Source organism: Talpa occidentalis, unplaced genomic scaffold, assembly GCF_014898055.3.
Source record: "Talpa occidentalis isolate TD23 unplaced genomic scaffold, MPIMG_talOcc4v2.1 talOcc4.6, whole genome shotgun sequence".
Taxonomy (NCBI): domain Eukaryota; kingdom Metazoa; phylum Chordata; class Mammalia; order Eulipotyphla; family Talpidae; genus Talpa; species Talpa occidentalis.
The window spans coordinates 91,529,197-91,550,785 of record NW_023604972.1 but is presented as its reverse complement, the minus strand read 5'-3'; the positions used below and the strand labels follow the sequence as shown (position 1 = coordinate 91,550,785).

Below are 21,589 nucleotides of genomic sequence, written 5' to 3'. Positions count from 1 at the left end.
GTGGATGGACCTAGAGGGTGCTACACTAAGTGAAATCAGTCCTGGGAGAACACCATGTGATTTCACTCATGAGCTACAGAGACAGACACTAAACAAACAAGTAAACTAAATGAAACAAAAACTTTTAGGCTGTAAGATCAACTCAGTGGCTCCCAAAAGGGAATGGGGGGGATGGATGGGTTGAGTTAATTGAATAAAAGAGGCCAAGTGTATTGGCAATAAAATATGAGAATTATCAATTCTCGGAAGTGCTCTTTAATTTTACAAAAATGATGTTAAAATATGTTTAAGAGAATTAGTAGAATTGGAGAAAGAAGAACAATGAGAAGTTGTCTTTGGGGATCCCAAGCAAAAAACATCACAGGAATGTCTTCTCTTGAATTAATTCTAAAATAAACAGATGTGTAGTTTCCCTGCAAAGGTGGGCATGACCTGGGTGCACTTATGCCTATCAGATACTACTTCTGCTAATATTAGTCAACAGTTCTAAAATTTGTGAATGTGTAAATAAATGAGTGAAAAACACTAACTTATCCTGGAGCAAAAAAACATGGAAGAAAATCTCTCAATTCTTTCTGAGCAGGCTCCCCTTTGCAGAGATTAGAAGGGCAGAATTGCCAGGTTTGGGGCCTCTCTTTTATACAGAAAGGTTCTGTAGCTCACTTAGTGTTTCCACTGGCTCCTAAACGCATCATCGCCACCTAGAAATCCTTGGGTTGCTGACCTCACTTAATCCCTAGTCAATGGAGATTTTGGACTTTACCTTCCCAAATGAGAAAAATGCAGCCTTAAAGATACAGCAAAATAAACACAAACCTTACAGAAATCAATGCCTGGGTTTGTAAGCAGTAAATTTCCGTGCTCAAATCAAACACCCAAGGAGTACTGTAGATAAAGCAATCAGTATCATGCCCCCACGTTTTCACTTACTTGAGAAAAAACCTGCCAACACCTTAAAGAATGTTGGTGTAAAGTCTTTTGCCTCTTGCCCTGGAGCAGTGTAGCCTAAGCACCAAGGGGCCTGTGGAATCAGTGCCGGCCCCACCCTAGAGCTTCAGGTCTGAGAGGGCTTGGAACCTGCTTTTCCACCTGGGTCTGCAGTGATCTACTGTTCTCCTGCTCCAGGAGCTGTCTGTCCCCTGAAAACCACTGCACCAGTGGGCCCAGAGTGGTCAGCACCTGGAGTACAGGCAAACATACCCCATGATCATAAAGTCAAAGCCGACTTCGGTTAGAGGTGAGTCAAATCTGAGCACCTGCTCTTGCCCTGGCAAGATGGCAAGAGTCGTTTTCCAACAAAACTGATATGACTGTTATCTGAGGGCAATAAACCCTCCAGTGAAATTTGAGAAAAAGTGCCACAAATAATGGAGAGAATGAAGAAAAAGAGGTGACACTATCTATATGATAAACCCTACTATCTAAATCTTTAGGTAAACCCCACTATTTATATAATTTAGTTGTCAAGATTCTTGCCTTACTGCAACTACACCTTTTTCTTACCTATTCTCAGAGAATTTCCTTTTTGGTATAGTTAGAGTTCGTTGTCTGCCTGACTGGATTCTGCAAAGCTCCAGCAAGGGCCCCTGCCTACATCATCTCTTTGTAATCGCTGAATACCTCTAGTCCCACAAACACAATCATTATTCAGTCACCTCTGGCCTATCCTGAGCACAACTGAACAGCACAGCAAAAGTCCCAGGCCCACAGCCTGGGAAAGGGGCCTCTGAGCAGCCCAGGGAGAGGACACATGCCCAAACCTCACCCTCCTGCTGTTTCCAGCACCAAGCACTCCAAGCACACCTAACCTTCCCATCATTCCCACTTCTTTAGGCCATGACTACTCTCCTTAAGACAACTCTAACTGCCTTCTGTTATCTACAAATAAAGAATTCCATGATATATCCCTTCCAGCTGCACCTCCCTTCCAAGCCATTTATCAACAGATACAACAAACTATCCACACAACAAATATACTGGAATGCCTTTCAAATCTGAGCACCTGCTCTTGCCCTGGCAAGATGGCAAGAGTCGTTTTCCAACAAAACTGATATGACTGTTATCTGAGGGCAATAAACCTCCAGTGAAATTTGAGAAAAAGTGCCACAAATAATGGAGAGAATGAAGAAAAAGAGGTGACACTATCTATAGTCATTGCCCTATTCAAATCCATTACTTTCACGCCTTCACTTTCACAGAACTTAGAAGTGTGCTAAATATAATCACTACTCTTTATTTTTCAACTTCCCTGGTGAGATCTGGCTTAAGTCATTTTCCCTTCACCCACAATGTGTTGTACATATTAGGTGCTCAGTTAATTGAAAGAAGTGCAATTGGTTTAGCACTATGTGCCAGGAACCACTTTAACCACCGTTATAGGAACATAACACAGCACCCTTCGAGGCACAGGGGAAAGCCCCAAGGCTGCTCAAGTAGTTAGTGGTCAAGTTAGCATTCAATTCTACATCTATGCACCTTCAAAACTTTTGTCATGTCACATCAAGGGAGAAAAGCAAAATAGAAGGGGAAAGTGTAAGATTCAACTCACTCATGAGTCACCCCACTATAAACTTTATACCTGATTTCTCATCCACCTCAGATGTCAAAGAATTGCCAGTCTATGTCATAAGGTGAGTTTTAGAAATTATCCTCTTTGAAATCACTGGAGCATGCCACTATGTTATTCTGGAAGTCTTTCATTTCAGTGACTCACAATGAGATGGAATGTTTCTACCTATACATAAAGTCTTTTGACGAAGCTTGGATGTAGTAAATAAAAAGCCCATGTATTCTTCTATACTTTTCCCTGAGGGAGAAAAAGAAAAGGAAAATCAAATTTAAAGAATGCCATACATCATCTGTTTTTAAAAGAGCAAGCTAGCCCAAAGCTTCAGGTTTCCACAGTTTGATAACATCATGACAAACACCAGAAACAGAAAGAAATCCTTAGGACTGATTCAAGGGAGGCAGTGTCAATAGCTGGTGAGAACAGAGTTGAGGGTCTGACAGCCCCGAATTCCAAGTTCCCTCTGTCCCTAGCTACCTGTGTGCACCTGAGACAACATCATGGCTTTCAGCTTCTTTATGAAATGGGGAAACCACTGGCCTACCCAAAGGTAACAATGAGCTGATGGTAATAACAACTGAAAACACCCAGACTTGGTAAATTCATAAACCTTAATTCTACCTCCCATGCTGGACTTTCTACCCTGGTGGACATAACTATCAAATCAGAAGTTGGGTGGCCTCTGTTTCTTCTTCCAGTACCATGAAGACTTGGTGTCACTCTGTTCCGATATATGCCTTTTAAATAAAGTTGGTTTTAATGTGGAATTAAAGTTTGAGGAGTAACAGTAAATGAGAGGGGGAAAGGTGTTAGCTAACACTGTAAATAACACTAAATTCCAAGATGAACTTGGTATTACAAGTTGAAGCTCACCCGAACACGTCATTTTGGCTAACAGCATGTGTAATTAAAGTTAAAAGTATACTAAAACAACACTTTAGCTGCTGACCTTGAAGTTCCTTTTGAAACGTTCAACCAAAACATTAGCACATGAAGAAGAGACTTGACTTTGTCTACAAAAGACAGCTTCCCATGCAACACTGCATATATCCCAAACCTTCCCCAGTTCTGACAGAATTGCTGAGTCATCTGTGCTGACCGTATGTATTCAATCCTGCTTTATAGACCCGAGTCGTAACTAGTTCAGAATGTAAATTTCATCTTGAGTCAATACTGGAATGAGTTTATGTTGTCCACCCCAGTACTCCAGTTACCAGGAGATTTAGAAGGCTCACCAATGAGACAAGCACTCACAACATCAGCCACAACTTCCCCCAAAAAACATACAGGATGCCAGGCTTATGATGCATTTTTAAAAAGAAGCAAACCCTGAAACACTGCTTACTTTTAGTTTTACAAGGTTTCCCATGAAAGAAGTTTTGCAGAGGGTAGGAAGCCATAATTCTTTCTACACACATTGATCACTAACCCACAGTAGGCATTTCAACATGGAGTGGATTATCTGTGATGAATGAAACTTGTTAAGTCTAGTCACAAAGGCCCCCGCCCCCCCTTTTGCTACTACTGGTCTTTTTTTACTCTTAAGTAATAGCTAGCACAAAACTTTTGACAGATGATGGTGGCAATATATTTTCAGAATTACTCTGCCAAGTACATCAAAGTTTATTACAATAGCATAAGTTATTTCAAATCATACCTAAGCATAAGTGTCATTTAAATTTGGTTTTGAGTTTAGAAAGATATTTGCGTTATTGCATTACTCAGTTGGTATTTCATTTTAGTTCTGTAGTAATATCACACACAGAAACTTTATAGGTTGCAGAAAGATGTGGTCAACAGGGAAGTGACAGTAATTGAATAGAAAGTGGTCTATTTCATTTCAGTGGTCTTGTGTGCCAATCAGAAACTTAAGCAATGCCTCCTGTCAGAAATCTGAGAAGGGAGCCTTCATGGAGAACGCACTGAGCAATCCCTCAAGTACCACTTACTACATGGTATTTTATAGACACTCACCTGGAAAGAGGAGAGAACCCTAGCAGTCTTGAGCTGAGTTCATTTACTTTGTATAAGAATGACCAAATCAAACAATTCAAGGGGAGAAAGAGATTAACAAAAGACCAGACAGAAAACAAATCTAACCAACTTAATCCAGACTACCCAAAAGTTGTTTTTAAAGAAGTCTTAAATATTTTTAACTCTGAATATACAACAATGAAGCTGTAATTAGAATATATAGGATATACAGGGAATGCATAAGGAATTACTTTATTTTTAAATGCTGGGGATAAAGCCTGGTTAGTGTAGCATGCGATTTTATTGGACCTGTACTTACCAAACCAAGAGATTAAAAAAAAAAAAAAAAAATCCACAGCCCTGTAATGGAACACAGCAAAGACAACCCTGCGTCACCCTTCTCCCGCCTCCCTGGGAAGGACTTGTACCTTTATTTTCAGGCTTGTGTTGCCAGAAGGTTCAGAAAGTCAATCACTACCAGAAATGATATACTCTGACACATCATATAGTCCCTTTTTGATAAAGAGTCAATATAGGATAGTACTTATAAACACTAAGATATATCCAACTTGATTATCATTTTAATAAGGTATGAACACATACTATTCATGAATCTAGTATTAAAATTACAGAGAAAAGCTCATTGTGTGAACATAACAGGCAACTACATTAAAGCCTTAATAATCTAGAGTAGCCATAAAGCCCGGAAACCATCTATTTTCCATTTTTTACTATGTTAAATGGCCAAAGAATGCCAGCACTTGAAGTGGGAGCAGGTTAAATGGGAATGAGTCCAACAGGATGGCACATCAGTCCATTACACCAGACATGTGAGAGAAGTTCAACAATGATTTGCAAAGTGGCCATGCAGATTGCTCTTCTTGCAAACAGGTTCCCAGCCACCTTGACTGCACTAAAAGCATATTAAGCATCGTCACAGATGCCCATGCAGAGATGGATGAAAATACTGCATGCATGCATGCATGCACTCCATTCACTGCACCCGTGAAAATGCACATTGAAACACTGAGGAAATATACCAAACTGATCATGGCTTGAAAAGTGATACCAAAAACTATTTTATGTACATTCACCTAGTTTCCAAACTTTGAGGTCACGTATAATTGGACACACTGAAGCTAAAGTATATTCTGGGGTCTTGCCACATAAATAAAGGACTTTCACCAACCAGAGGTTGACACTACCCACACTGGATGAGCACATCCTTCCGCCTTGGGCCCCAGGAGCTCTGCTATCTGTGTGGTCACCAGAGAGCAAACTAATTAAGTTTGCAAAGAGCTAGGTTCTGGGTTAAATGCATTTCCCTATAGTACAGAGGCTGCAACTGACTCCTCTGGTCTCCTCACTGCCTGACACCAAAAGGGTTACACGGTGAAAGTAACTTCCCATCTGACACTGCATTCCAAGACTGGTGTGGAGGAAGAGGAGGGTTACTCAAGTTGACTACTCCCCTTTTTTAATTAGGGCAAGAGTGTGGCCCTCCCAACCATCCGGAAACCGCCCCCACCCCGCCCCATACACACACACTAACCCACTCCGCTGCAGGTATCACCAACTTAACCCAAACCTGGAACCTTTGACCAAGGGCAGGTTGGGCAAAAAATTAACCTGTGGCCCTCGGCCATAGGTTCAGTGACAGGGCCAACCCTGAAGGAAAAGAGAGAGCGAGCCAACTTTCTGTTTGTTTTAAAGGAAATACTTCCTGGCACATGTTTCGTAAAGACTCTGAACTCTACACATAAAGCCACTTGGTTGGTTGGTCCTAATCTAGCTCCATCCACTCACCAGCAGAGCAACCTCATTCTGAGGGCAGCCCTGGGTAATCGACACCATCTCGTTCAAGTCACGAGGGCTCCCACCAAACCCCGGGGAGCCCAGCGCCGCTCCCGCTCTGTGCCGCAGTTCTCGCTGCGCGCGCGCAGCACGGGCCTGGGGGGCGGGGAGGAGATGGGCTAGAGCCCAAGGGCCCCTTCGGCCGCACCTGGAAAGGACACACCTGTGGAGTTCAAACCGGCTCCTGCGGCAGTTCCGCCGAGGCGGGTAGCAGGAGACGCCTGCCCTTCCGCGGAGGCTGACTTTGCTCCCTGCAGAGCGCGGGCACAACCACTCGAAGTGCCCACCTGTAGCCGCAGCAACCAAACTTTCCTCCCACTCTGAGTGGGAAGAATTCGGCCCCTGACGCCACCCCCTGGCCCGAGCGGGCAGCAGCCGGGAGCTCCTCACCTGATAGACACACTCGGAGCCCCCCCACCCTGGTCTGTCCCAGAGCGCACACCCAGCGCTCCCGGGGCACCCCGGTGGGGTGCGCGGGGTCCAGGGCTGGAGTTGCCAGCTGGGATTCAGGAATTGGGGAGAGAAGCGCGGGACCACTCTGACCACCACCCTTTGCAACTCCCGCTCCCAACTTTGCCAGCTCTACAGCCGCTGCCCTCCCGTTCGCTCCGCAGCGTGCACCCAGCTCCCCACGCGTCTTTCGGGGCTCCCCAAGGCCGGCGAGAGCCCAGTGGGCCCGGCGCACTTACAGCCGTAGCGGGGTCTCTGCAGGGACGGCTGCTCCTCGTGGGGCATCCTGCGTAGCTCCGGGGGCCCGCCCGGGGCGCGCCCCCGCGGGTCCCCTCGCTGGCCAGGCTCTCCGGTTCCGCGCCCGGCCGGCGCGCTCGTATCCGGCCCCTGGTCACCCTTCCCCGGTCGCCCCGAGATGGGCGACCCGCTCCCTCGGTGCTCACTCGCCGGCGCCCGCTGCCGCCGCCTCGCGCTGACACCCGAGCAAAAGTGAACTCTCGGCTCCCGCGCCCGCGCCCGCCCGCCGCCGCCTCCCGCGGCAGGTTTCCTTTCTCCTCCCGCCCGGCCCCGTTATTCGCCGGGAGGCGCCGGGCGCCAGGCGCGGCGCAGCGACCCCTACAGCGCGCGCGGAGCAGCGCAGCGCAGCGCCCGGGGAGGCCCGCCCCGCCCCGCCCGGCCCGGCCCGGGGTTGGAGGAGGGGGCGCGCGGGCCGCGGCGCGGGGCAGGGATCCCCCGAAACAGGGGCCCGCGCGCAGCTGGCGGCCGGGAGGCTGCCCGTCCGCCCGGTTCGCACTTCAGGGGGGTTTGTCAACAGGGTGGAAGTGAACCCGCGCCCAGAACTAGAAAAACCGCAGAAGGCACAGGCGCCCTGCTCGTCGGGGTGTTGCTCAGTTACAGAAAGACAAACAGCGCGGTTTCTTTTCCTCTGGGGAAGACCCTTTGTGTTTTTGTTTTGTTTTGTTTTTTGGTTTTTTTTTTTAAATTGGGCGCGTTTTTCCCCCTCCCTTCTGCAAGTTCTTTCTGTGACTCTGTCTACAAACTACTTTCATAACAAACGAGAGTATGTGTTTGCTGGAGGGGCAAAATACTATCAAGCAGCCACACAAAATCCAGCTGGGAGTCTTGGGAGTCTTCCCCCGGCCCCCTCTGCCTGCTCCGCCCCACGTATAGGACCGTCGCCAGCTCCACTTGGGGAGCAAACCACAGAAACCTTTTCCGGCTAACTGTTTTAAGGACATGAAACGGTCATGCGGTTGTTTTAAAAGGGGGGTTTTCATGCGGTCGCCTGAGTGTAAGATCTGAAGACTTTGGATTCACCTATACCTGTGCCTTCACCTGGTTTGTCCAACGTGGCATGTGTGGTTATCCAGATAGTTGGCAAAATACTATATTTATGAGATGGGTGTAGTGACACTCACCATATTAACATGTGCAAAGATACAGTGTGCACCGCTTCTCAGCCTTAAGGCTACTATCAGGTGAAGAGACAGAGTGGCTAGCTATTTTCTTAAGGCAGGGACAGTCCTTCTTAAACTCGGAGAAATTCGGATTCTTGAGACCTTCCCTTAGAGTTTCCAGTTTAGGTGGTCTGGGCTGGGGCCCAGGAACTTGCATTTTGAACAAGTTGCCACATGATCCTGACAGGCAGATCTGTGGGCCAGGCTTACAATGGGTCTATTAGAAAACAGGCAGGAGGGATTTCAGTTGGGCTCAGAGAAATCTCTTTCACGGGAGAGCAAGAGGATTCTCTCCCCCATCCTCATCTCTTTTATTCTTTTTTTTTTTTTTCCTGGCATTAGACTCTCACCTGGTTGGGCTAGGATAGAGGGGTTTTTCTTCAAAGCAGATGCCTCCAATGAGAAGGATAATTCACAGATGAGACAACCACATTTGGAACCATAGCACCTTGGCAGTCAGCGTTGGGGGAAGAGGGGATATGTCCCTATGTTTCAGGATGTGCTGAATTGGATGATAGCTAAAGTTCATTCCATCTCAATGATTCCATGTTATTAACTATTAAGCACTTATGCTATCAATTGTCAATGTGAGTATATGACTTAGGGCTCAAATGAGTAGGTAGTCTAGGTAGTTAGAGGTAGGGGGCAAGTCACTATAAATTAGAATGGTCCAGGAAAGTTTGAAAGCATGGTTTGAAGTACCGTGAAAAGTGGGTAAGAGTTGGATGGACAGTGTACACTCCTAGGCCACCGGATGAGGTCAGGTGAAGGTAAAAGCTTCAAAGTTGATCTCAGACCATGGAGATTATCCAGTGGAATGTCTGGGTAAGAGGAATAGATATTGATATTATCATTGGAGCATTTGAGAGCTCTTTAAGGTTTGGGGCATGATGCAAGGGAGTTAAGGGAAGGTAAATCTCACAGCAGGTTATGGAATGGGTTAGAGTTTGGTGACTTGGTGTGGGCTAGGGATAGAAGGGCAAAGTAAGCAGAGTACCAAGAAGGTTGGCACCTGTAGAAATGATAAAGGAGAACTTTAAATATGAACACTTGGTGCCATTAACACATATATCAATAGGTACCACCGACTGTAATAAACAAATACCTGTTATTGGTTAAAAAAATGAAGATTAAAGCATAATTAGGTGATCTGCAAGGAAGTCTAGCTGATCAGCTCTTCTCTGAAGGCTCTGGGGAGAGTTCAAGGCTCTGTCATGGGTAATTTTTTTTTATGGCGAACATACCACTAAGATTTCCTTGGCAAATGCTCCTGATTGTTTGGCAAATACTAAAAGTAGTCTCTAGGATTTCAGTCTGCAGTCACTGGGTAACAGTATGCTCTTACAGATCACTTCTCCCCAGAATCTCAGAAAAGAAACTTATGTGCAGAATTCTGGACTATTTTCTTGTAGGGTTTGACATTAGAGAATGATTCAATAAATACCAGGGCATGTGCCAGCTAATTTTGCCATCTGACTATGCCTGCAGGAATACTGAAAACAAAAACTGAGGCCATCTAGTGAAAATGTTTTTGTTTTTTTTAATAAAGCAAGAGCAATGTTTTCTTTAATGTAAGACAAAAGATGGCATTGGAAAACCATTACCTGAATTAAAATAATTTTTAAAGCAATATTTAAAAATGATTGTTTTTCAGGCTCCATCTCCTTCCTTTTAATAAATTGAAATGATTGTGAAGGTGTTTGAAAAAATACAAGTTTGTTTTTATTACAAAGCAGTTTCTATTAAAAGCATCAAACAGGATTTAAAAAACTCCATGTTTGAATAAAATCTCAACATGCAACGTTAATATTCCATTCAATTTTGAAATGACTTGGTGATTTTCCAATAATACCATGTTATTGATCATTTTAAAATATATGCCAAAATAGTGACCTATGTACTTTCAAAGCATCAGTCGAAGAAGTGAGGCAGGGAGAGATGACAATTTTTATTGGGTTATCAAGATTTTCTAACTCCTTCCCATTCCAGAAAAAGAAAGATGAGCAGGAACGGGAACTACACTTTATTGCAGAGGAGACTTCCATATCTAAAAAGGAAATTGCTATAGTTCAACATCAGATTTAAAAAAATCAGAACAGAAATAAATGCAACAGACAGTGTTTCAGTTCTCAGAAACAGAAGTGGGAGTAGTCGTGTTCTGGGAGAGAAGAAGTAGAGAACGGATGGCTTGCTAGCAACGTTTTATGGACAAGGAAACAGAGGCAGAGAGGCGGCATAATTACCGTGGCTACAGACAAGTAGAACCTCAACTACATTGGGGACCTCCTGAGAGTCTCTACCATTACTTTTTTTCCTACTGTCCATATTTGTGTTTATAAATATTTTCTTCAATGAAGTCTTATTTCATTGCACTAAAGCCAATAATTTTGGACTATTTTAAAACATTATGTCAATGTTAAATCAGGAAGCCTTCTGGCAGTCTTGCCTTTTTCTCTTTGCTTTCAAGTTCTAAACAAATCAATGTTTGGAAAATGTCTAACCTTGAATGTTAGCAAATAAATAAAAATCGCACACAATTCCATTATTATTTTTCCCATTTCACAGTTTAAGAAAGTTAGAACTCCAGTGAGTCTGAGAAGATGAGCATCTTGGAAGAGAAAGCAACATTAACTTGGGGGTTGGGGGTGCACTCCAGTGTTTAGTCCCTTTACTTGGCCTGAATTTTTCCCAACTGCATGCTTTCTAAGATGCACAGATGACATACTACATAGCTGATTGTTGGTTTGTGTGTTATCTCCCTCTAGAATGTGAGCTACTTGACAACTGGAACTTGGTCTTCTGTACTGTTTCGTGCCCAGTATTTGCAGCAATGCTGAATATAGTAGCTGCTCAATTATTTTGTTATGATCATAACTACATGCTTATATGTACAAGCCACTATACTACAAATACTAGTTCTTTTAAATCTTGTAACAACTCTGTGAAGAAATCTGCATTAACAATGAAGAAATGGAAATTCAAAGAGTCTCATTGGTAGTTAATAAGGTCCCAGGTTTACTTGCACAGAATTCCATCCTCTTTAGACTAATAAATTGAACTGAAAATTTCAACATGTTTACTTCCACTAAACACGTGTTCCCAAGTGAATGCTAAAGGATCTATTACAAATGCCCCCAAGTTACCATCATTATTTGTCATCACAAAGACTAGGCACCTGGGATCCAGTTAGTGTCCAGAGACTAGTTCTGATTATAGATTTTCTGATTACCCTTATGATTCCTTGATGGTCTTACATGCACTAATGAGATAAGATCTGGAAGGTGTTCAGTAAAGGGCTCAACCACATACCTGTAAAGTTGTTATGAACCAATTTTTAAAAATCACTCATGCTTTCTCACTGACTATAACTTCAAGTATGCTTTATCTTAATCTCAGCTTGATCTATCATTGGCAGTAGTTCTAATTCTAGCTTTAATTTTCTCTGCTTGACTTTTATACTCAGCTTCTGGAACACTCTGTCTTACTTGGTTGATGAGAGACAAACAAACGTCTAGCTGGCCTAGAAGAGTTTACATTTTTGAAAAAAAAAAGCTTCACTATTTACAATGAATGAAAATGAAAACACCCACCAGGTTGACAAAACATAAATGTTTAACAAGTGTGGGGAATCAGGGCTCTTACAGAGTATTAGGATAAGTGTGCTTTTAGCAAACATTTTGAGGAATAGCTGGCCATCTTCAGTTAAGATAAAGATGAATATTTGCTGAAATCCAGCAATTCCACATGTACTAAAATCCCTTACAGAAGTTCCCATCTATAGGGAGACATACACAAGGATGTTTATTCCAGGAAAAAACTGGAAACAACCTATCTGTCCTTTAGTTGCAGAATGGATAAATACATTGTAATATATAAAAATGAGATAGAAAATGATAAATTCAATGTGGTGCCGTTTACGTACAACTCAAACATATAGAACAGTATCATATAACACTGCTGGGCCATGTGCATGTGGTAAACTATTAAAGTATGCACAGAAGAACATACCAATTTCAGAATGGAAATAACTTCTGAGAAATTAGGGAAGGGAAGGGGAGCTGGGAAGGCAGACAAGGACCATCAACTTTATCTATAACATTCAATTTCCTTAAAAAAAAAAACAAAAAACTGAAGGGCCTCCCTGGTGGCGGCGCAAGGAGTTGAGCACAGCACTGTGAAGCTGGTCTGCAGCCTCTGCAACATGAATTCAATCCCCAGCCAGGGAGATACCCACATGGAGCATCAGACCTCTCCTGATTTACTCGCTGCTCCCCTCAGCAGTATACTTCGGTCTATCTGTTCTGTTCCCCACTTTGTCTCTAGTGGATGCTCTCACCTCCCACACCTCTGGCTTGTACCCTAGTTCTTGTAGCCATAAATAATAAATCTTTTTAAAAAACTGAAGAAAATATAGCATTTGTTGTAACTAGGTGGTATATACATAACTATTTGATGTTTTATCTTCTATATCTTTCTTTTTGGAAAACTTTTCAATAAAAAGAAACATGGATTCTGTTATTACAGTCAGAATAATGACTTAGTTTGTTGGCTTGTCAGGTTTTCTTTTTAAGTTCAGATTCATTTAATTTTCTTGATTAAGGCAAATATGTATTGTTTCAAAGCCTGGGTGAGATAAATATGTTGATGGCAATTTGAATATACAAACATACATATTTTCTAGGGAAATGCTTACTAGCAGATAAAGCTGTTGTGGCCGAATTCTACCCCAAATTCAGCTGTCCCCTAACAGGCTGCTGGAAGCCACTTCCTGAGACCAGCTTCTCCTTCTGGGGCTCAATTAGTGACTCCTGGTCCTCCTATTAAAAGTCAACAAAGGATAGCAGAACAACTCTCCCTTCATGGAAGAATGCAGGGTTGGGCATACTACTCCACTCCTCTGCCTAAGCAGACATTCCCATACCTACACAAAGTACTTCTTAAACACTTTAGTGGGGTTCTCTTTGTTTTAAATCCTTTTTTTTTTTTTTTTTTTTTGGTAGCAAACCAGCTCCTAAAGCTTAGTTACTCAGCTCTCAGCTTGTTAAGAGTTAATTTCGCATCTGGATCTGGTCAGCCTGAGGCTGAGTATAAAAGCCAATAGTGAACCAAGGAAAACCACAGCAGGAGTATGCCTGCCTTCTCTCATATGCTAAACACAACTGTCACCTCAAACTCAACAGATAGAAAACCAGAACTGGCTATGTCATTCCCCATCCACCTGTGGGTCTCTCCTGATTGCCTACCCTGTCGAAACAAATATTTTTAGTCACGAATTCAAAACCTCAGTCTTTTTGGATTCCTCCAGTAACATTGCTCAGCATCCAGTCACTCACCAGGACTTAGTGCTTCTTTGCTCATATCTCTGGTTTGTTAATATCTTTTCTTTCTTCTCTGCTCTCATCATCACCACCACTCTTGTTCAGGCTCTTACTATCTTACACCTGGGCTGCTCCAATGGCTATTCCTGTGTTGACTTTCCTTCCTTGCATTTTAACTTATTTCCTCCTCTGAATATGTGTCAAATAGTTTTATTGATACTGTCCTTTAAGCCTTTAGCAAATGCTATTTTTGTTGCTATTTATGCTTCTATTATGTTTCTATTATCCTAGTGATTAAATGAAATAAGCACTTGGAGTGCCCAGATTTCCCTTTTACTTCCCAAGTAGTAGACCAAAGAAGTAATCCCAGAGGAGCCAAGATAGCAAAGTAGAAGTTACTACTGTTGAAACCCTGATCATTCATGGGTGGAATTCTAGGATTCTTTTTCCCTCTAGAGACATTGACAGTGTAAAAATGGAGAGCTTTCATGAAATTAGAATTTGAATTGTATCCAGCATAGAGTAAGTGCTCAATAAAGACTTGACAATCACAGTGGAGATCTATTTGAGTTTAGGCAAGTGATGACATCAACAAAATAGGGTCTACCTACAACGTATAAAAATTATCATTTGATCTCTACAGTTTCTCGGCCAGGTCAATAAAACCAGCTGGTTTGTGAAGACTTCTGTCTCAATCAACTCTGACTGTTATAACAAAATACCACAGACTCTGTGGCTTAACAACAGACATTTGTTTCTCACAGTTCAGGAGGCTGAGAAGTCCAAGATTAGGATGCCAGCTGATACAGTTCCTACTGAGAGCCCTCTCTTCCTGGTCTGCAGACAGTTGGCTGTCTTCTCATTAGTCCTTACTTGTCCTTGTTCGGTATATAAGAGCAAGAGAGAGATGGGGAAGCTGGGGGAGGGTGGCTTCCTGGCTCTTTCTTTTCATAAGGGCATTAATTCCATTTTGATAACTCCAATCTCATGATCTAATCTAACCCTAACTTCCTCCCATTGGCCCCACCTCCAAATACCAAATACCATCACTTTGGGGTTTAGGGCTTCAACATGTGACTATTTTGGGCAGGGAGGGGAGATGTCCATCCCTTCCATAGCAGCTTTTCTTTTCTTTTCTTTTTTAAAGATTTATTATTTATGCATACAAGAACTAGGTTATAGGCCAGAGGTGCAGGGGGTGAGAGGATTCACCAGAGACAGAGTGGGGAACAGAACAGGCAGATTGACCGAAGTACACTGCTGAGGGGAGCAGCAGGCGAGTCAGGAGAGGTCTGCTGCGCCATGTGGGTTGCTCCCTGGCCAGCCGGGGATCGAACTTGTGCTGCAGAGGCTGTGGATTGCTTCATAGTGCAGTGCTTAACCCGTTGCACCACCAGGGAGGCCCAGCTATTTTTTTCCTCTAAAATTTCTGTATTTGAAAAATGTTGGAATGTCAGAGAAGTGTTACTGTACCAGGTCACATGACCTACATTTTTGTGAAAATGTGCTATGAACAAAGGCCAAATAAGCAGAGAAAGGATGGTGTTGTTGAAGAGTAAGGCAGGAACCTCCTGCTGGGCAGCCAAGGTCCAGTGAGGGGGGTGGGAGGGGGGTGGAGGCACACCCCTCACCTAAAGACTCTGCATAATGCTCTGTCATGTTAAACCCTTAATGTTTATTGTTAGATTTCAAAAAAACCTCTGCCTTTCTTTCCACTCTAAGTGCTATGTGCTCTTTATAGTGCTTATTTGAATAATATTAAACTGAATTAAAATTATTTTCACTTTGAAAGTGAATTCTACAATCTTTTCAAAGAACTGAGGACATTTCAGGAGGTAAAATTAAGCAAAATAGAACAGAGTTAGAAATATATCTTTTGCAAACTATAATGTTAACTTTAAGTCTCTGTTAAAACATGGTGAATTAAGCTCTTCTGAATGTCTGGAGTTTATATCTTCTCAGAACATCTGTTAATTATATAAACTTAAGACTTAAAAGAATGCCTCCTTGAAATGGTCTAAGGTGCTCTTTTAAAAAAGAAAGTATTTAGCTGGAAGTACTAGAGAAAGAATTTGTCTACTGGGTAGTTTTCAATAAACAACACAACCTTTGATAAAATTTTGAAAATCTGGCCCCAATTCACACACAGTTCCTCTTCAAGATCACAAAAATGTACCAAGGACTCTAACCTCCCATGCCCCAGGGGATCTGAGCTCACTTTGATTTGGTTTTTTATTTTTACACCAATTTGTTTATAAGCAAATGCACCTATAACACTTTTAAATCATAAGTGATTTTTCATTCTTCAGTCTATTTTAGTAAAATAAATTTTAATAGAATTCAGCCAGCACTGGATAGCCAATCGACTGTGTCAGGGTCTTGGTCGGTTTTGTAGTACTTGGCCTCAAAGTCAGGTTTCGGAATTCTACTTTTTACTTCACTTGATTAAGTTGCTCAGTCTTTTTAGAATCCCTAGGAGCTAGAGGCTGAGGGCCACAAGGGATATGTTCACACTTCCTCTCTCTTCCTCCTTTCTAATCTTTATACCAGGAGGTTATTGATTCTTCTCCTAGAATACCTCTAGCAGGCTTCAGCGTTGCCTCTCAAGAAAAAGTCTTATTTTAGGTCATTTTCTTTTAAAAAGGAAAAGGAAAGAGAAATGCTCATATGTAAAATTACTATTTCCAGATAATTTCTTCCTCCAAGAGTTCTTGGGTTTCCATGACTTGGGCATCTTAATAAATCACCTAGGTTAACAACTCTCCAGTTTTATTTACTGCTCTCTATTCAGTGCCTTGCATATAGTAGGAACCCAATAAATATTTGTCAAATCAATGAATGATTAATGTTAATCTCAATTCTCTCCAAAATCAATGTCTTAGCATATCCTTTATCACTTGTTTCCCTCTAACTGGATCCCAAAATCAATTTCTTGCCTCTTTCTGTGTCTTTGATGTCAACAGCCTTCTTGTGAAGGAGCAGTTCAATAATATCAGACATTTGGTAGGTGATCATAATTTCAAACAGCTTCTGGGTGGAGCAGAAAGCTAAACCTTGACTTTTACATAACTTAACAAATATCTATTTTGCAACATCTTCCACCCAGAAAAGAACAGAGTAGCAATATAGGAGGCATATATAAAATCTTAACATGGAATCCAAAGAAAGAGGCAACTATGATATCTCTGAAAACCCACCCTGTAGAAAGTCATTCCCATGCACTGCAATGTCATTCATCCTAACAAGTCAGCCAACTCAACTTCCAGAAATAGTGTTATAAGACAAAATAAAATCATGGATGTGTCTTCCTAGGAGTTGTCCATTGTGGACAGGATGACGTGGTGAGAAAGAATCCAGCTAGAGAAAACCTCTGTGGTGACCCTGGGTCAGACTCAGCGGCTCCAGCTCCAGGAACTGCAAAGGGGGACAAAAGTTACATCAACACTTTCTAATTGCACCACTGTCTAGGGACCAGGGCAAAAGAGAGGGGTCATTGAAAACACAAGCTGCACAAATAAAGGTAGGAGAAGGCCAGGGTATCCCTAAGAAAAGAAAAGGAAAAATCCTAGCAGCCTGAAGAATATTGGAGCTGGGTAGAGCATCGATAAAGCACCGTGTGAGGGCAGAGCATGATCCTGATTTCCACTCATTGGATCAGAAGAAGAGAGCTTTGATGGAATTTACTGTGCCACTTCCTTCCTCCCTTAGTAGCTTTTAGATGATTGATGTAGAAGCTGTGTTAGAGGAGAATCCAGAGGGAAGTGATCAAAATGATTACCTGAATTATGCAGTTTCTTAGCATTAAAGTGGGAGAGCTGAAAATTATTCAAATATCTGTATTGCAAGAGGGATTCCCCTCAGTGAGGGGGAGATGAGCTGCAACATGGTGCAACTGTGGCCTGAAAAAGAGTGTCCAACAAAGGAGCTCCAGTACAGCAAATGAAACTTGGGTGAAGTGAGGGGAAGGACTTGCTGTAGCCTCTGCCCAGAGCTGGAATCTGTGGGGTCCCTGTTCAGCCTGACTGTTGTTGATTGTAATTCTCACCCATCATGTACTTAAGCAGATGCTGGACTTTTCTGCTATTCACTTCTGTAGAGCCAACAATTTCTCTGACTCTTCCCTTACGGAGGATTCCATGTTCAATGGCGATGGGGGTAGAAAAAGAAACATAAATCATGTACTGTGCCCTTTTTTTGTTTATGGTGCTTTTTTTCTCTTGACATAATTTCCTAATTTTTTTTTTCCAAGTCTGATTCCATAAGACCAGCCAGATCTGAATAACCTAGACATAGTCCTAAGAAGAAGATGGGGAAGTTACTCTCTTTGCCTGGGCAATACTGTGATATTCATAAAATCATTGCTGACATGGTTAGCTACAAGAAGTAATTGTTCAAATTTTTGCACACAACACTAATGATAAAGGACTGATCACAAAAATCTACGAAGAGCTGATGAGACTCAACAAAAACAAAGAAAATAATCCAGTCAAAAAATGGGCAGAAGAGCTAAAAAGAAACTTCTCTGAAGAGGAATGCAAATGGCCAATAGGCATATGAAAAAATGTTCAACATCACTTGTCATCAGGGAAATGCAAATCAAAACTACCAAGAGAATGGCACATATCAAAAAAACTAGCAACAACAAATGTTGGCGAGGTTGTGGAGAAAAAGGAACTCTCCTGCACTGTTGGTGGGAGTGCAAACTGGTCCAACCACTGTGGAGAGCTGTGTGGAGATTTCTTGACCTACTAAAGATAGAGCTTCCATATGATCCAGCAATTCCGCTCCTAGGTATTTGCCCAAAGGACACAGAAACATCAATTCCAAAGAGCACCTGCACCCCTATGTTTATAGCAGCACTATTTACAATAGCTAAGCTTTGGAAACAACCCAAATGCCCAAAAATAGATGACTGGATCAAGAAGATGTGGTACATAATACACCATGGAATATTACTCAGCATTCAAAAAAGATAAACACATGCAATTTGCAGCAACATGGATGGCGCTGGAAGGGATCATGCTCAGCGAAATAAGCCAGAAAGAAAAAGAAAAATACCGGATGTTCTCACTCATAGCAGGAATCTAGAAAACTTAAATAAGGGACCAGGAAAAAGAATAACTATAAGGAAGAAAAAATCAAAATCAACAAACAACTATGAACCAGAGACACTCTATGGGGGGTTGGGTGTGGGGGGGAAGGAGGACTTGGGGTCAAAATAAGGGGGTTGTAATTGTATGGGGAATATAAAAATAAAATTAAAAAAAAACAACAAAAGTAAATCATCACTAACAAAATACTACTTTACTTGGTATATAATAAACTAAGGAACCCTAATCTCTTAATCATCTTTTTGTACCAAGTAGCTAACAAAGAACTTTGTATATGGCATATGTAGCAAACCATTCAATGAATGGTTCCTTTTCACCAGAAATTACTGTTACCTTGATTTTTAAAATCATGTGTGTTGTTTTATAAATAAATGTTTTATGGAGATATAATTTATTTACATACCATACAATCCACCCATTTAAAGAGTCTAATTCAGTAGCTATTAGTATATTCACAAAGTACTGCAACTTTCACCGTCAATTTTTTAACATTTCATTAACCCAAAAAGCAACCCCATTCCTCTTAGTTACAATTCCTTTAATATCCTAATCTCCCAGGCACAAGCAACTGCTAATTTGTGTCTCTTCACATTCACCTATACTGGACATTTCATATAGATGGAATTATCTTTGTATGATTTTTAGGGACTTCTTAGTGTGTTTTCAAGATTCATCTACATTATAGCATAAATCAGTTTATTTCATTCTTTCTTTGCATATAATATCCATCCACTACATGGATAAATACAAAAGTCTGTTTATTCATCAGTTGGCTATGTGGATATTTCTATTTTACCATTCATTAATAAGAATAAAGCTGTTTAAAATGTTACTAATGGGCCTCCCCGGTGGCGCAACAGTTGAGCGCTGGGTTGCGAAGCTGCCCGCAGCCTCTGCAGCGCCGGTTCGATCCCTGGCTGCTCCCCGGCCACCGGAGGAGGGTCCCACATGGTGTGCAGACCTCTCCTGCCGCCCGCTGCTCCCCTCAGCAGTGTACTTCGGTCCTTCTGCCTGCTCTGCTCCCCGCTCTGGCTCTGGTGAATTCTCTCACCCTCCCGCGCTTCTGACTGTACCCAGTGATTGTATAAATAAGTGAATAATAAATAAATAAATAAAAAAATCTTAAAAAAAAAAAGTTACTGAAAAAAAAAAAAAAAAAGAAATAATTGTTCAAAATGAAAAGAGGGCCTCCCTGGAGGCTCAAGGGGTTAAGCGCGGAACTATGAAATCAGCCAGGGAGAGACCACTTGGCGCAGCAGACCTCTCCTGTCTCGCCCGCTGCTCCCCTCAGCAGTGTGTTTCAGCCAGTCTGCCTGTTCTGTTCCCCACTCTGTCTCTGGCAAATCCTCTCACCCCCCCACACCTCTGGCCTGCACCCAAGTTCGTGTATGCATAAATCAATAAATCTTTAAAAAAAAAATGAAATGAGTGAATGGAGAAGAAGAAAATTTTAGGGGGAAAGACTCCTTTTTTTCATCTAAATATATTATCTATATTCACTAAAATCCATGTCCTTTTTCATGCTGAGCTCCTATACTTGTCTGGTTGAGATGACAAGGCACTCTGAACATAGAAATATGTCTCATTGTTCTAAAAGTGGTCTGTCCAGTCTTGCTACTTTTACAAGTTGCAGAGAATCACACTGTGCATTCAAATACATCCTTTAATGCTGAATAAATAAGCTTGCTTTCAGAAGGAGCAGATAGTTCCAAACACTAAACACTTAATGGTAATCAACAGGAAAGTCCTGGATGTGATTTCTAGACTCAGAGGTCAGTACATTCTGGACCTTAAAAAAAGAAGGGGGAGTGGCCAGTGGGCCATAAATTCATCAGCTAGTTGTGGTGATGTGTACATATATTCTGTTTTTAATGTGTATATATACACATCTTGTTATTTCACTTAGTAAAATACCAGATTTTTACTTAATTAAGTGTCCCTGGAGCACCCAGAGTTCAGTTCCAGGGCAACATGTATCTGAGGTGGAATGAAGAATTTAAAGGGCACCCATTTCACACTTTTACCAGAGGGAATTCCTGAGTTCCACAGAGGAAGGCTGCTAAGTACAAGATTCTTAGGCCGCTTTGACCCCCCAAGGGGCTCAGGCCTGTCCCACTAATTTTATGAGGAAGAAACTGAGGCTCAAGCCGTCTGGAAGATGCACAATCAGACACTCTGGCTTTGTGCTTTCCCCACGACAATGGTTTTTTTTCTTAGTGAGTGAAAGAGACTATCAGATAGGCTAAACACCTTGCCAAGGTCATTCAGGACTTCTGTCAAACTTGAAAACATTGCTGGCTGGAGGAGCAACCTGGACATCCTGCCTCTCCAAAGAAAACTTCCTGGGGGAGCTCTTCAGGGGGTTTGGCTCTTATGTTTGTTTGTTGATCTAGAAGAAGAGGGAGAAAAGCAATGGATTGAACTCTTTACAAGATCAAGATATGGATCTGAGTGGTAAAAAGGCTGTCCATATTGCATCTGGCTCTTGGATTGAATGGGTTTGATCCATTGTTAAGAAGGGCTTCCTGTTGGTTAAGTAAGCTTATGTTAGGGGCAGGAGCTGGGAAGAGCTGTTTTAGCTGCCCCTGGAAGCAGTTATGGCCCTGGACAGACTCCTTCACTATTTCCTAGTAGCCCACAGATATTTCAGTGAGCTTGTACTGTACTGTGCAAGCCCACACAGTGTTTAAAAATAAATATAAAAAAATTAAATTCGTTGTCAACATAAAAAAATGCTTGGCTTCTATCTTCTAAAAAAATCTGAAAAATAAAAAGCCTGGCAAATGGGGCCCATGCTCCTGAGCACCAGCACTGGGACCAGGAACCATCAGTGCCCGCCTCTTCGAATGGAACACAAAC

General features: G+C 42.2%; 1 protein-coding gene across 4 annotated transcripts in view; it reads right to left on the bottom strand.

Moving 5' to 3' along the window:
* IQGAP2 (IQ motif containing GTPase activating protein 2) overlaps window positions 1–21,589 on the bottom strand; it is a 277,602-nt gene that overhangs the window by 242,601 nt on the left and 13,412 nt on the right. The window contains exon 1 of one of the 4 annotated variants that reach the window (XM_054687972.1): window positions 7,084–7,174. The exons of 2 other annotated variants lie outside the window; for them this stretch is intronic. In XM_054687972.1, the coding sequence (XP_054543947.1) occupies window positions 7,084–7,129 (46 nt within the window). In that variant the 5' untranslated portion in view covers window positions 7,130–7,174. Of the gene's footprint in view, window positions 1–6,542; window positions 6,666–7,083; window positions 7,175–21,589 lie in introns of those variants that run through there. One more of the 4 variants, XM_054687973.1, reaches the window with a different exon arrangement.